The 16,926-nt window shown below is 41.1% G+C and overlaps 1 protein-coding gene across 1 annotated transcript in view; it reads right to left on the bottom strand.

Annotated features, from left to right (window-relative positions):
- Positions 1 to 16,926, bottom strand: part of LOC128855948 (protein Skeletor, isoforms B/C) — a 158,257-nt gene that overhangs the window by 56,353 nt on the left and 84,978 nt on the right. The window contains exon 3 of the mRNA XM_054091211.1: positions 15,790 to 15,941. Within this exon, the coding sequence (XP_053947186.1) occupies positions 15,790 to 15,941 (152 nt within the window). The remainder of the gene's footprint in view (positions 1 to 15,789; positions 15,942 to 16,926) is intronic.

Genomic DNA, 16,926 nt, shown 5'->3' with positions numbered 1-16,926 from the left:
AAATGGATGCCTTGGCTTAGAAATTTGAGTATTGGAAAGATGTCATATAAGGATAAAGTGGTGGTTGCTCGATGAGTTTTGTTGACTTGATGAGTTGTTGGACCGAGAAATTCATAAAAAATTTAGCTATATGAAATGCTGCTACATCGCAGTGCAAAATTCATGAGAATTCTCTCACAAGTGTGGCCTTTTTCGATATATATGTTGTCTAAAACGCCGTATAATACCCAGAAAACAATTTTTATTTCCTGTTTGGTCCTTTTTTAATTTTGATAGTTCCTTTAAAAAGTATTGGGAATTTTTTTTTACCGAATGTATACGCATTTATTTCAAAGCTGCATTCGACAGTACGAAGAGGAGTTATCTGTATGCCGCGATATCTGAATTTGGTATCCCCACAAAACTAATACGGCTTTGCAAGATGACGTTGCTCAACACCAGCAGGGCCGTCAGAATTGGGAAGGACCTCTCCGAGCCGTTTGATACCAAACGAGGTTTCAGACAAGGTGACTCGCTGTCGTGTGACTTCTTTAACCTGATGTTGGAGAGCATCGTACGAGCTGCAGAACTTAATCGCTCAGGCACAATATTTTATAAGAGGATACAATTGCTGGCGTATGCCGGTGAACGAGGACTAAACGAAGTACCTCCTGTTTTCAATGAAACAGTCGGCGCACTCGCGTATCGGCACCCACGTCACTGTTGACAGTTATAACTTCGTTTATTTAGGAACCAGCATTAACACCGATAACAATGTCAGCCTTGAAATCCAACGTAGAATCTCTCTTGCCAACAAGTGCTACTTTGGACTAAGTAGGCAACTGAGCAGTAAAGTCCTCTCTCGACGATCAAAACTAACACTCTGCAAGACTCTCATCAAGCCCGTCCTAACGTATGGCGCAGAAGCTTGGACGATGACAACATCCGATGAAGAGACGCTTGGAGTGTTCGAGAGGAAGATTCTGCGTTAGATTTTTGGACCTTTGCACGTTGGCAACGGCGAATATCGCAGACGATGGAACGATGAGCTGTATGAGCTTTACGACGACATAGACATAGCCGACGCTGGCTGGGTCATGTCGTCCGAATGGATACAATCGCTCCGGCTTTGAAAGTATTCGATGCGATACCAGCTGGTGGTAGTTGAGGAAGAGGAAGGTCTCCTCTGCGTTGGAAAGATCAGGTGGAGAGGGACTTGGCTTCACTTGGTGTGTCCAATTGGCGCCCGTTAGCACGAGAAAGAAATGACTGGCGCGATTTGTTAAACTCGGCCAAAATCGCGTAAGCGGTTATCGCGCCAATTAAGAAGAAGAATATAGGCATTTATTTAAGACAAATTAGTTGTTTTCGCGCAGAAATCGTTGAACATTTGCATATCTGTGACAACGAAGCTCAATATTGTTTCGTAAATAAATCCATACTTTACTTTTCTCGTATCACTAAAATTTAATTAAATTGCGAATCGACACCTGCTTTCCGGAACACCTCAAAGTAGAAGCAATACTTATACCGAAATTTATTTCATCGTGTCATTTACCTGTCCCACACTCCTTTCAGGCGTCCTGCAAATAATCAATACTAGCGCATCTCACATCTCCCAATACATATCACTATTAGTAATATTATCTATATCCTTTCTTGTATGCAGCTATTGAATTTAATAAATTAGAAACCCAAAGCCAAATCGACGAAATCAACCCCGAAAAAATCACAAAAAAAAAACGTAAAATAGGAAATGAACTCAAAACATTAAACACCCACCTCACACTTCTTCCCCCACTTTGCCTCGGTAGTCTCGGTGACAATCGCTCTTGGGAGTGGGAGTGGGAGTGGGTAATGTACCTGAAAGCGTAAAAGCGTGCAATCGTCGTAGCCTCCGTTTGTTGCCACGCCACCAATCATCCAACTAACTCCACTGTTGCTCGGCTAGGCTGGAACGGTGTGCCACAGTAGCGTGATGTGGGTGTTTTCCTGTCTGGCAGGCGTTGAACGTACCAACTAATAAAGCCTGACACGTGGCATCAACAATGAAACGCATTAAAGTCGATTACAATATGAAGTTCCTTAGTGGCATACATCCTGCATTCATTTTCCGCTTTTTTGTTGGAGTTCCCAATATACTCGTACACGAACTCCTTTTTTCGTTTTTGGCTTGTCCGCCGATACGACGGTGTGGGCACGTGTGTGCTTGCTAATGTCTCTATATCGCTCATGTTGTTGTTGTTGTTGTATAAGCATTTACAATGAATGTTCTCATTCAGATATTTTTGAAGCTATCAATTGTTAAAACATTTCATCGGACGAATTATTTCAGTTTATTACGTCGCTGTGCAGTCGTTGCGAGTACCCTACAGCCGGGCATTGTGGAAACTATCGATTTTAAAAAGAGCGTAGATTTCAGTAAATGATCATTAAAAGTTTGGCTTTAGAATTCGAGATTTGGTAATCAACAGATACATTTTTTCTGAGACGTACAGGGAGGTTGAGATAAAGCAGATCGCAGCCATCCAGATTAGAGGCGTCATTTTTAAGTACTTCCAGTCTTCATTCAGCTTCACAAATTTAACCACAGAAATTTAAATTATGTTCTTATTTGTTACAATATTCCTTTGCGCACAATTTTAATATTCTGAAATATTTTATTGTAAAAAACAAAAACACACAAAAAAAAAGATTTTTCAAACGCTGCTCATATGCGGCAGGACTGATTGTACCGCTATCGTACCCTCCTTTGCATTAGTAATAGCAGATTCAATCCCGTAGAGCTGTAAATTTCGGAATTTTAAGATTTTAAAAGAATATTACCGCTATTTACCCGGATATTTTGGAATTAAGACATCTTCACTAAAAAAAAATTGTTCAATATTCTTAACATTAACTGCGTGTACGAGCTGTGTTCAAAAAGTATCGTGAATTTTGTGTTTTTTCAAAAATTATTTATTTACTCATTAATATCTATTTTGTCCCCTTCAAAATAATCCCCATGAGAAATTATGCACTTGATCCAACGTTTTTTCCAATCTTCGAAGCACTTCAAAATGTCATTTTTTTATCTTGTTCAGCTCCTCCTTCGATGTCGTCTTTGTCTTGTCAATCGTAGCGTAGCGTCGTCCTTTTATGAACCTCTTCAGTTTTGGGAACAAGAAAAAGTCACAGGGGGCCAGATCTGGGGAATGCGGTGGCTGTGGCATCATTAGTGTGTGGTTTTTAGCCAAAAAGTCGCGCACAAGCATCGATGTGTGAGCAGAGGCGTTATCGTGATGCAAGAGCCAATTTTTGTTCTTCCAAAAATCCGGGTATTTCTAGCGGATTGCTTCGCGCAAATTGCGCATGACTTGCAGGTAATATTCCTTATTGATGGTAAGACCGTTTTAACCTGTGGCAAGAACTCATGATGCACAACGCCCCTACAATCGAAGAAAACGGTAAGCAAAACTTTTACATTCGACCGAACTTAGAACGCTTTTTGAGGTATTGGTTCGTGCGGCAGCTTCCATTGAGATGATTGAGCTTTGGTTTCCACGTCATAACCATAAACCCACGATTCACGATTCGTCACCAGTTATGACACTCTGGAGCAAATTTGGATTCGCGAACAGAGTCCAACATCTCATTAGCAATGTTCATGCGATGCTGCTTTTGGTCGAAATTGAGAAGTTTTGGTACGAATATCGCAGCGACCGGTCTCATGTCCAAATCATTGAAAAAATCGAATGGCACGAGCCAATCGATATGTCCAGGTCCTCAGCAACTTCTCTAACGGTGATTCGACGATTGGCCAATACCATTCTCTTCACTTCATGCTCGGACGTCCGGTACGCTTTTCGTCATTCACATCTTCTCGGCCTTCTGAAAATTTGAATTTTATAGAGGTTCTTTGGTCCATCTTTTTGAATAGGTAAAAATCGAAGACGAGCCGAAACACGTGCAAGCAAAGCAGCTGTCAACAATTAACTGAACATTCAAAATGGCCGAACCCGTCGGCATGAGTGAGAGACATGAGTACCAACATATGACACAAAAAAATCGAAATTCGAATATACGTAACCTGCAAAAATTCAAAATTCGCGACACTTTTTGAACACACCTCGTAATAGTTAAAATGGCTAATAATTTGATTTTATAAATAAAGCCACAACGCAAAACTCTTATGAGGAATATTGAAACTTATCTGCTCCAGTGGATCTGGACAATCAACGATACCACAGATAATGTCATAGATAAGCATCAAAAAGTGTAATATACGCCTTGAGGTAGGTGATTTTAAAATTTATTAACATGCAATGCACCCCATAAGATGGACGTGGCTCATTCAAATTATGAGGTTGCAGAGCAAACCGGACAAAACTGCGTTGAACTCTTTCGATCTTTTGGGAGTAAGCAGCACAAATTGAATTCCAAATTACTTAGTCATTTTTAAATTTTGACTTCTCTGGAGAATTATAAAGCGTTTGCCTAGTAAAGGGTTCTCCAATAAGAGGAGTTATTTTGATATTCAAAGAAAAATTATATTTTTTAATATAAAGGGGTCGGATGTTTATTTCATTATAAAGAGGAAGGTATGCCGTTAATAGTGAAAAATAACATCAGGCAAATAACCACCACGACCACGCTTACAGGAAAATATCCTTTTCATGAAATTTTCCATAACCGAATTGCAAAGTGGCTGCCCTATGTCCTCGATAGCCTCACGAATTCCATCTTTGAGGTCTTGAATCGACCGTGGGCTTATGGTGTAGACCTTCTCTTTCACGTGGCCCCAAAGAAAAAAGTTACAAGGTGTTAAATCATAAGATGTTGGTGGCCAATTGTGATCACCTCTTCGAGAGATAACACAGTCCGGAAAATTTTCCCGTAAAAGGTCAATGATTTCGTTGCTTGTGTGGCACGTAGCGCAGTCTTGTTGAAAATAAACGTTGTCCAGCTCAATACCATCCAATTGCAGCCATAAAAAATCGTTAATCATCTCTCGATAGCGCCATCCTATACAAAATAACACCTGTTATTGAAAAACCCTTTATAAGGATACACAAAGTCTCGCGCATAACATCGCAGAAAGCCCGAATTGGAATAGGGAAACAAATGTTATTAACAAAAGAGGATCCTGAGACAAAAACAACACCTAAATCCAAAAATTGTTTTACTGCACAAAGACGAGCATTCAGCAGCATCAGGTTGACGTTCCGAAATGTGCAGCTTGGTTACCAGTCCCGAAACCAATAGAAATTTTGTTTGTCGATACATCACTGAAGTTGTCTGGGCACAGCTGAATCGAAATTCCAAGCAATTCAACGCGGACTATGATATAAGTATAAAAAAAAATAAAAAATAATTGGCGCGTATACTTCTGTTAGGTGTTTGGCCGAGCTCTTCCTCCTATTTGTGGTGTACATCTTGATGTTGTTCCACAAATGGAGGGACCTACAGTTTCAAGCCAACTACGAACGGCAGATATTTTTATGAGGAGCTTTTTCATGGCAGAAATACACTCGGAGGTTTGCCATTGCCTGCCGAGGGGCGACCGCTATTAGAAAAATGTTTTTCTTAATTTTGCTTTCACCGAGATTCGATCCAACGATCTCTCTGTGAATTTCGAATGGTAATCACGCACCAACCCATTCGGCTACGGCGGCCGATATAAGTATAGGGAATCGAATTTAGAGCTTTAAAGAAGTTTCTGTTACTCCACTCGGACAGATTTTTTAAAAAGCGAAATATCCCAGAAGCAGGTAATTCTGCTGAAAATTTTTAAAATTATCTGCACAGAGCAGAAATTTAGCATAGCTTAAACAGACATGAATGTCATTAATAAATAACATAAATATTAACGATCCCAGAATGCTACACTGAGGCACACTAGAGGTGGCAACGAAGGGGTGATATTATTTCGAACCTGGATATATAAGGTTTGTTTAGAGAGTTAGGCCTTAATCAAAAAAGGTAATTTGAATGGAAACTTAACTTTAATTTAGCAAAACTAAAAAAAAAACACAAATTGCTTTGTATTTTACGAGCATAGAGCATCCCCACTTCTATCCAGACTTAGCTCCCTCGGATCCCATGGACTATATTTATTCCGCAATTTGAGGAAATGGCTGGCTAGAAGAGCTTTGTTTCAAACGAGCAGGTGATTGCAGAAACAAATGGATATTTTTCAGACTTTGACAAATCCTATTATTCGGAAGGGTTCAAAATACAACATTGAACGAAATGTATAAACCTAGAGAGTCAGTTTTACATATTTTCCCCTTTTTATTTGGTTTTAAAATAAATTAAACACAAATCCTAGAATCCCGAAGTCGCATGAACGCGATTTTGATGTGTTGAAAACCAAGCGGGATTCAAATTCATGCATCACTATGGAAGTTGCATCAGTTCGCAAGAAATCCGCGAAAGCGATGAGCGGATTTTATGAAACCCCGCAAAAGGCAGGTAGAATATTAAAGAATTGACATGGAGCGGTCGTGTCTCTGCCCACATCAGTCAGCAATGGCAACACCAATCACGGGCACGCCATTAGTATTTGTTATGGTTATAAGTGCATGAGTGTGTGAATGTAAGTTCATGTTTTTGAATATGCACCTAGAACGTGACACTGGGCCATTATGTGGGCAGGGATGGTAGCACCCATTATATTTAAATACAATCCATACAAGCATACATTTTTTATGCCGCATAACATTACAATTTCTAGCCGTTACATGCACGGGAGTTGTAATAAATATAGTATTTATCAAATGCAATTAAAGGCAGCCGCCGCAGCTGAGCTGATTTGTGCGTACCTACCTTTGGTTCGTCCAAAGCTCAGTTGGGACATGAAACATAAAATTATTGGAAGCGCTTTCTCGTACAACTTTCAGCGCTAATGAGGTGGTAACCAACTCCGAGTGCGTTTCTACCACAAAAAAAGGTCTACTAACATCCAACGTAAGGTGACTTAAAATGGTATTTACAATATTTAATACAATTTATATACAGGGCCCGGCACTCGAAGTGTAACCAATTAAAAAGACCATAAATTTAGTTCGGAAAATTATTTTTATTCAATTCAAAGTAATAAATGTGTGAAAATAATACAAAATTAAAAATCCATTTGCTTTTGCTCGATATGACCACCTTTTGCCTTGACCATGGCCTTGAGGCGGCCCAGAAACGAATCGCAAGCTGCCCGAATGTGACTTGCAGGTACTTTTAGTTCGGACCTTGCTCTCCAAATTGGCCCACAGAGAATAATCCACCGGATTGGCGTCTGGTGAATTTAAGAGCCATTGTGTGGACGTTATGAAGTTCGGAATGTTTTTTTTTTGCCATTCTTGGTTCTCTCGAGCTTTGTGAGACGGTTCGGAGTCCTGTTAAAACGTCCATGGTCTGCCACCGAAATGTGTGTCTGCCCACGGCTTCAAAGCAACCTCCAGAAAACTTTCCTGACAATATTCCTCATTTAACGCCAGGCTCGTTGAGAACGATTGGAGAGCGCTCATCTGCGGTCATAGCGGCCCAAAACATTACCTGCGGCGGCTGGCCAATCGATGACTAAAATTCTCGTATGAACTACTCAATTTGAAAATTTTCCTCGTCAGAAAGCACAATGGTCGGAATTTGATCACTTTTGGACAAGCGAAGCAACTTTTTCGCTCTCTCGAATCTGACTTGTTGCTGCTTTGGTGTGAGGTCATGCGCCTTTAGGATCTTGTGAGGCTTGGCTTTGAGATCATTTTTCAGTATGCTATGGTCAGATATTTTAAGTCTTTCGCCATTAGATTGACACTTCATCGGGGACTTCGCTCAAGTCGTTTCTTCACTTTTTGATCCATTTCACGTGACGTTGCAGTCTTTCCATGACCACTTCCATGACGTTCCGCGATGCTACCAGTATCATTGTAACGAGTAATAGTGCGATAAATAAAAACTTTATTTACTTTAAGGTGCTCGAGCTCTCAAACAATCGCTGGTCGTGACTTTCCAGCCTATTACGTTTGAAATCCATTACTGATTTTCTTTTTTCGCGTTTACTCTCTACAAAAAGCTTCCGCGCGCTTGTGAACAATACTCTGGAGTGTCATTTAGCCAACTAAGAGACCACTGCTACTCGTGCATCAGCAGTCTGCGTTAGCAGTCTGAAGTTGGTTACACTTCGAGTGTACAGGGACAGTACAAAATGGTTAATCTATAGTTTAGAATTTATTGTTAATTGAGTTCGAAATAAATAGGTAGGCAGGGTAGTTGTAGTAATGACGCACTTACGCCACACGTAAATCTACTGTGATAACACTGGAACTTTTCCTTACACTATGGGTTGCTTTTTAAACCCAGCTGCAGCTTTTATAAACGAACAAAGCTTCGTTAATTTTAGATGCGCTATATCCACGACATCTGTTAAGTATGCAGTACCAGAAGTGCGAAGTCTGCTTCAGGCTAAGCCTATGTTTATATGTTTTTCTGCTATTGGATATAAAGTGTTGTACCCATTCTAGCAAGTTCATCTGCCTTGCAGTTTCCTGCTATATTCCTGTAGCCTAGCACCCACATAAGGTTTACTTTGTAGTATTGACATACGCCATTTAGAAATGTAAAACAGTACATGGTTGTTTGTGACGAGTGTGTTCTGGATTCTAGGGCTTTTATACCTGTTTGACTGTGTGAGTGGATGAATACTTCATTGTGCATAATACCCTCGTTTTTATCGCTGTAAGTCCCTCTTTTATAGCTATGATTTGCGCTTGAAATACGCTGCAACGATCAGCTAGGCGAAATGATTGGTTAACACCAAGTTTAACAGAGTAAACTTCTCCGCCTACTGTGTTATCTAATTTTGAGTCATTTGCCTGTCAACAATAAGTCCGTTATACCATTCCGCTTTCGCGTGAAACGTGAGTCGCAGTTGTCGGAAACAAACTGCTGTTAGGTCGTGACCCGGCTCATTTGGGTTTCCGGTCAGAACGGCATAGAGGGAAACTGCTTAGCTGGCTAGACAGGGCACTTTGGAGACGGTTTCGCCGCGCATTGAGAGGATTGGGATTTCCTTAAAGAACCTGCAGCCTGCTCCTGGAAAGATGGACCTCGAGTCAACTTAGCGAGCGCTAAGCTAGTGCGCAAACGTGTGAGGTCACGATATCCTTCTGGACACATGTAGATCGGGGGCACTCGAGAGAACTTCTAAGGCTAACAAAGCCCCAGCTCTCGAATTTGGGGAGCATCCTTACCAGACATTGTACGTAAGGTGTCCATGCGATGAGACTTGGGATTGCATCAAGTCCGTTCTGCAGAAGCTGTCTTGAGGACGAGGTGGAATCATCTCAACACCTTCTTCTTAGCTGCCCTGCTCTCGTCTGGCAAAGATTTCGACATTTGGGTCCTCATTTTTTCGCTATGCCTGCGGATATAGCGGCTTTAAATGACACACATCTGGTGAAGTTCATCGGTAGCTAATACGAACCTAAATCAGCCACCGTCGGCGTCATTAGTGCATGGTCATCATCCTCTAATCCTAAAGCTAGTTCTTCCTTCCCTTTTCCTTTCTCCTTTCCCTGTATGGCATCACAACGAATGAATTTTGAATATTTGCCCATGTGGGCCCCAAGCAATCAGCTGATTCTTTCAAATTCGCTAGTCACATCTCTAAAAATCTTTTCACCCTCTACCAGATTTCATCCAATCGAAACACCCCTTTGCAAATGCAGCTACCCACACCAGCAAAGCAACAAAATTGCGTTCTGAGCAACATCAGGATGAAGTTCCAAAAGGGGCAGCTTGGTTACCAGTCCGGAAGGCAACAGCAAATTTGTTGGTTATTCTGATACTGCGCTGAGGTTTACTTCTTACACCCTTTATTGCGTGTTTGACCGAGCTTCTCCTCCTATTTGTGGTATGAGTCTTGAAGTTGTTCCACAAGTAGACCTACAATTTTAAGCCGACTCCGAACGGCTTTTTATGAGGATTTTTTATGAGGAACGTTTTTGTGGCAAAAATACACTTGGAGGTTTGGCATTGCCTGGCCACTCGGCCACGGCAGCCACCTCTTCTCTGCCCAGCTGATTCAAAATTCTAAATAATTGAAAGCTGACAAGGACTATCCTAGAAAACAATACAAAACCTCATTAGAAGTATGCCAAATCGAAAGTGCACTTAAAATTAGCAAACATTTTTAGCGCTGAATGTCAAGAAGTTCTCCTTTTGTGTTTTAGCTTTTTCGTCACAAAAGCTAACCAACCACATTTGTACATACATTTAACCTACATATAAAAATATCTTTAAGTCAATACAAAACAGATTATGAAGGTGCATGAATTTACGAGGGTCATTTGAAAAGCCCGTGCCAAAATAAAAACCACTTAATTGATTGGCGTAATTAATTTTTAATTTTTCGACATAGTCTTATTTTAGGCTGATACACTTCGTCCAATGCTGTTCTAGGTTATTGAAACATTCCGAATAATAGGATTTGGACAAGTGTAGTACATACGAGTAATAGTTCGAGGGATCCGAGGAAGCTATGTCTGGAGACTAGAGGCGAAGTGAAACGAGTTGGAACTCTATTTCCCATAACTTTGCGATCATAACTTCTAAGGCGTGTACTTAGATGAGCCGATAGCATCATACTAGCTCCAAAACTGGTGCCCCTGACGCAAGGAGAGTAGAAGGGACAGACTTTATCACAAGACCTACTTGGATCTTCTATCTCTTCGATGAAATGCAACCGTAGTTTCGGGGCAAAGGAAACGTCTAGAAGATGAAGAAGAGGGATTGTTTTAGTGACGCACTACCCGACGCAGCAGACGACGGTCGCTGTAAGTGCGAATGCGTTTTAAACCCTACTTCATCGCCACAAGAAACAAAAAAATGGTGAGATTATGACATGGGTGATATAAGGTTCACTAGACATGGGCAGCACAAAACTAACAGACATCTACTGGACCAGACAGTGTTTAGGCAGACATTAAACGACATTCACCGGGAGACCGTTACCACCTTCTTAAGCTCCCGCCCACCGAATACCGTAATCGGAGTCCAACCACCACCTACTGCAGATGAAGAGCTCCAGCTTCTCTGTGAGACTCGCGTAACACTGGCACAATTATGTTCTGGATATTTTAGTAGGTTAAACTCCTACTTATCCAGAATTGAATCCGACATACCAAACATATATCCGGCATAGGAAGACACCCCGCACGACACTAACCACCTTTTCAAATGCCCTTTAAGACCTACTCATCTAACACACCTCTCCCTCTGGTCTCAACCTGTCGAAGCAGCATGTTTCCTGGGCCTACCTTTAGATGAGCCATACGAAGACGACCGGTGATATACTCTACACTGACGGCGCTTGTATTACTGCTGCAACAATAACAACGGTGACATGGGAAAGAAAAATCACTCGACTTCCTCAATTCAAACGAATGCCAAATACAAAAAATATACCGAATTGGCTGAAACTTGGCGTATCTGCTTCCAAACGATCCCACAAACTAAACATAACCTCGTTACGTGCCAGTAGCGCCATTTCTCTGACTTTGCACGGACTGTTCAAACGACCTTCGTATATTCCCATGAATGTTGCAACACTCAATTGCACTACCCTCGTACCCCAATATCTGCGCCAAGTAACTGCCCTACCATCGTTTCTGGTTGCATTTGGATTTGACTTCACTAATATTTCTTGGCCAAATGTCAATGCTGACAAGCGGTGACAAATTAAGGTGAAGAAGGTGGAAATGTGCGGGCGCATACCCACAAGCATGCATTGCTGAGCTGACAAGTGCAGATAAGCGAGGATAAGAATGGCTTAATTTGTGTATGTGGAAACTGCAAGGGGTCCTGCAAACATTAGTTGTAAACTGAAAATAAATCCTTTGGCAGTAACCTTCAAGTGACATTTGCAATGCATTATGCGAATATAAGTAATACCTGCTTGAACGCATAATACGCAAGTCATGATTTTTTTTTTTGTTTTTCGAAAAATTATGTAAAATATCTGTTTAAAATTTGAACAACCAACTGGTAGGCTAATAAGCGCCAATATATTCAGTGCGCTATGAAGTTCAAAATTTTGCAATGTTTTTCTGCTATTGTATGTATGTGTGCATTTTATCACACATGTATATGTACATATGTATGTATGTGAGAGCAAACGATTTTAGGGCTACATTCATATTTATATACGTTCGTATCTTTCTGTGTATGTGCGAATGAATGCGCGCATGTATGTGTGAATATATTTATGTATGTATGTGCGCATGTGTGTATGTATGTAATAAAAATATGCGTACCTATGCTTCGTTATGGGAGTGATGAAAAATGTTTTTAATTTTTCAAAGTGGTTCTATTGTCAGCCGTGCGTAACGTATGCGACCGCACAATACAAAAAAGTGGCAGCGCCTGTGGCGCCGTTGTGGTACTTGGTGAGATGTGGATGTGGTGAGATAAAATTTTATTTGAATTCACGACATTAAAGCTTATTAGCCAAATACTTACAGGCAAGGGAAAAATAGGAATTTAATTTTTCGCATTTTTTCTTCTTTTTTGTTAAAATCGGTGACTTTCTATTTTGTTCGAAAAATAGTTAATTCTCCATAAATACCTATTTTCTATTCTTAAAAAGGCTGAAGCCTATTATTGCAAAGAAACTCCTCTGGAAATCACACGTTGAAACAAAGACATGCAAAGCACTGACAGCCTTTTGGGAGTGCAAGAGTGGTTTTGGGAAAACATTCTATGGATCTACACGGCTATGATAAGACCTATTATCACCTATGCATCAGTGGTCTGGATGAGTAGACTCCCTCTCGTGGGAGTGAGGAGGACCTAATCGAGACTACAACGCAGTGTGACAATCTGTTGCGTCGGAACTTTTCCGACTACTTCAGGCTCGACATTAGAGGCTCTGATGAGTCTACCACCACTTAATGTTTTCATCTTGAGGCCATCTGCAGGTTGAAATACACTAGGAATTTGTAAGTTTCGCGTTTTCACGGATGGCTCCAGGACCGAGCACGGCTCCGGCTCTGGGGCCTACGTAGAATCCAGCGGGAAAAAACTGCACTTTGCTCTTGGAATGCATGCATCTGTGTTTCAAGCGGAGGTGTATGCTGTTCAAGAAGCGATAAACTTTGTTGTGGAAAACAGATGGAGAGGCGATACGTGTTTGCAGCGACAGCCAAGCTGCGCTCATGGCCTTAAACAGCCCCCCAACCTCTTCAAGGGTAGTCGAGTACTGTAAATCCAGGCTGAACTATGTCGGTAGACATAATAGGCTGATACTAACATGGGTCCCGGGACACATGGGGTATCGTGGGTAACAAGACCTCTGACGCTTTAGCTCTGAGGCCAACTTCCTTTGGGCCCGGAGCCCGTTCGGCCACTGCCTTCTGCAGCCATCAAAGCCACGGTGAGCAAACGAGTTACTCTAACCCACAAGTGAGCTTGGCAGGCGAGAGACTGCAGATGGACAAAACTGATGCTACCTGTCATGTCGTACCGATTGTCGCAGTTCCTCTAGTCACTAAGCAGAGGGGACTGTAGGCAGCTGGTTGAATTGATGACGGGCCACTTTCTACGGGCAAAACACATGGAAAAGATAGGCATCTCAGACAGTGCACTCTGCCCAGCATGTGGAGAGGAGGATGAGGCGGCGGACCACTTTTGGTGCGTCTGCCCCGCCTTCGCTCGAATCAGGTTTGAGGTATTTTGCCCTGATGTGTTATGAAGCAACCACCTTGGCCCCTTGGCACCACAAGCTCTACTCAGATTTCTTCGGATGTCGAGTATATTTAAAGAAAATTAGAAAAGGAATCCGATCAGTATATATACAGAATTGACCTGCTCAATAATCGAATGGTGCTCACGAAATTCAAACTGGTGTGTGGGTATTAATTTTCTCCTTGCTTTTTTTTTTGTCTTTGTCGCAGCTAACTTTTTAGACATAACAAAAGCATTTGATAAAATCTGGCATATAGGCCTGTTAGACAAGCTATTACAAGGTAGGGTTCACTGGCTTAAGGTAGTGCTCTGAGACCGGTCCTATACATTTACTGCCAATCTATCCTTGACAAATGGTACGCACACAGCTACATACGCGGCTGACACGGTTGTAATGGCTAAAAATGATCTTGCGTTACTACCACTGCCAGACACATCACCTTGGTATTCCACATTTACATCAACATATGTCTAAATTTTTTTCTTGCTGGAATGTTGGTACCACTGTCTTCCATAGTGTGGCAGAGTTTGTGCGTGATCTCCCAATTAGCTGGTTTTTGGCATTTATTATATCAGTAAACCGCAGGTGTGCTCTGCGATTTTCACTTTGGATAAAAATATCAATCAAAGATTTTGTCTTAAATTTTGTGTGTTTGAACGGGATTTCACCTGCCGAATCGTTTAAAATGTTGTAGAAAGCCTATGGCGAGTGTATTTTATCAAAAACACGGGTCTACGTGTAGTATAAGGCTTTTGCAGAGGGCCTAGAAGTCGAGGAAGATTTACCTCGCTCTGGTCGCCCATCAACGTCTCCAACGGATAAAAAGGTCGACAAAGTCAAGGAAATGGTGCTGGAAAACCATCATTTAAATTTGAGGGAGGTAGCTCGTGAGCTCCGCGTTTCTCACGAATCAATTCGCAACATTTTACACCATCATGAGACGCGTGGTTGCTCGACTCGTTCCAAGAGAGTTGAATTTCTTTCTAAAAATTCATGGGACGAAGGTGGCTGAAGACATGCTTGAGTAAGTGAATTGGGACCCAACATTTTTCCAGCGCATCATACCAGGTGATGAGACGTGAGTATATGAGTTTGACATGCAATCCAGTCAACAGACAACAGGCGGCTGAATGGCTTTATCCACATGAGCCGAAACCCGAAAAACCACGTCAAAGTCGTTCAAAAGTGAAAGTCATGCTACTTGTTTTCTTTGATTCTGGTCTAACCCATGGTATTGTGCACTCGAAATTCATGCCAAATGGTTCTACGGTAAATACAGAATATTATTTGGAAGTTATGTGGCGTTTGAGAGAGAATTTGCGTAGGAAACGGCCCAATCGGTGGAAAGAAAACTCATGGATCAGGAACCATGATAACACACCGTCTCATAAGGCTCATACCGTGAACACTTTTAGACCAAAAACCTGACAAATATCATGGAATAACGACCGTATTCTCCGGATTTAGCCCCCTGTGACTGATTCCTTTTCCCCAAAACTGAAATTGCCACTCTGCTGTCGCTTTGAGTCTATAGAGGCCATTAAGAAGAACTCGCCGAAGGAGCTGAAGAAGATATCTTCAAACGCATTTAAAAGGTGCTTTGATGACTGGACTAATCGTTGGCATATGTGTATTGCTTCGAATGGAGCCTACTTTGAAGGCGACAAAATAAATTTTGATGGTAAAACAATTATTTTGCGTTTTATTGAACAATTCCCGGTACTTTTTTGACAGAATGTAAAGCAAAATTATATTATATTAAAAAACTGTGTCAATAAATGTTTCAGAACTACTCAAATACTCCGTAGTGGTATCATTTTTATATGCAAATCCATTTTAATATAAATATATACATACATACAATTGTATTTTTCACTATTTTTGCTTATAGCGGCAAAGAGGCAGCATCAGCATATTGCAATTAAATGGCAGGTGAGCACTCCTAAATACCTACACACGTACACCCTTACATACTTACATATACTCACATATGCATTAACGTATGCGTGCGTTCAAACTCAAATGCGCATATTAATATTTACATAAGTATAAAGTATGTACATTGTTTTTGTATCGCTCACAAGTGTACTTACATGCCAGCGTACTCTTCTGGATATGGTATGATGTATCCTTCGGGACTGGGGCGTGGAGTTTTACCAACCCAGAAGAAAGCATCCGGTCCCGTGCCGTCATACGCAAAGGATTTTATGAAGAGCGTAGATTCGTCAACTGCATAAATGGTACCCTGAGGGAGACATTAAAGTGATATTAGAATATACTGAAAAATTCTAAATTGGAATGTATGAAAAATAAAATAAAATAAAATAAACGGAATTCGACTGTAATCGAACATTTGATATTAAATCGATGTAAATTCATTTATTGGTTACGACTTGACGAAAGTTGGGTAAGCTAACCTGATTCTGCTGCTATCAATAAGTATTATAAAGGGTTATCCAATACATCCTATGAGGCAGCCTTTGGAGTGTTCAAAAAAAGATACAGCACCTTGTCAACAACACATATGGCAGATGAGGGCACAGTGAGCTGCATGAGCTTTATGATGATATAGAGATACTATAATACAACGAATAAAGATTTAGCAGTTCCGACGGCCAGGTCATGTCGTCCGAATGCACAAAAACGCTTCAGCTTTTTCGTTACGCTACTTGCTGATGCTTGCAGAAGAAAACGAAGGGCTTTCGTGAAAAAGGTCAGATGTATCTACAATAGAAAGACTTGACTTCATTGGGTGTGTTCAATTGGCCCTGGTTAGCACGAGAAAAAAACGAAATAAACTGAGTCAAAATTGCTTAAGTTACTATCACGCCAATAAAGAAGAGGAGAGAGATGTGATCCAATCGAAGTGTTTGAACTTCAACCATTCGTGTGTATAGTGAAGAATATTGAAGTACTCAATTCAGTTCGAAATAATGCCAATCGGTCTAATTTTCGATTACTCAACCCCAAAAACTGTCATAATAAAAAAAAGTAATAAACCAAATGGCAGAAATACACTCGGAAGATTGCCTGCCGGTGGGCGACCGCTATTAGAAAAAACGTTTTCTATCATTTTGCTGTTTTATGCACGGAAATTCGAACCAACGCACTCCCGAATGGTAGTCACGCACCAACCCAATCGGCAACGGCGGTCGTTATAGACATGGCTAATATAATTTATTATATTTCCACTATGAAAAAGAATGGTGATCTAGTGGTTGACATCCCCC

Source organism: Anastrepha ludens, chromosome 2 (genome assembly GCF_028408465.1).
Source record: "Anastrepha ludens isolate Willacy chromosome 2, idAnaLude1.1, whole genome shotgun sequence".
In the NCBI taxonomy this organism is placed as follows: Eukaryota; Metazoa; Arthropoda; class Insecta; order Diptera; family Tephritidae; genus Anastrepha; species Anastrepha ludens.
The sequence above is the reverse complement of the archived record's forward strand: the minus strand, read 5'-3'. Positions and strand labels throughout refer to the sequence as shown.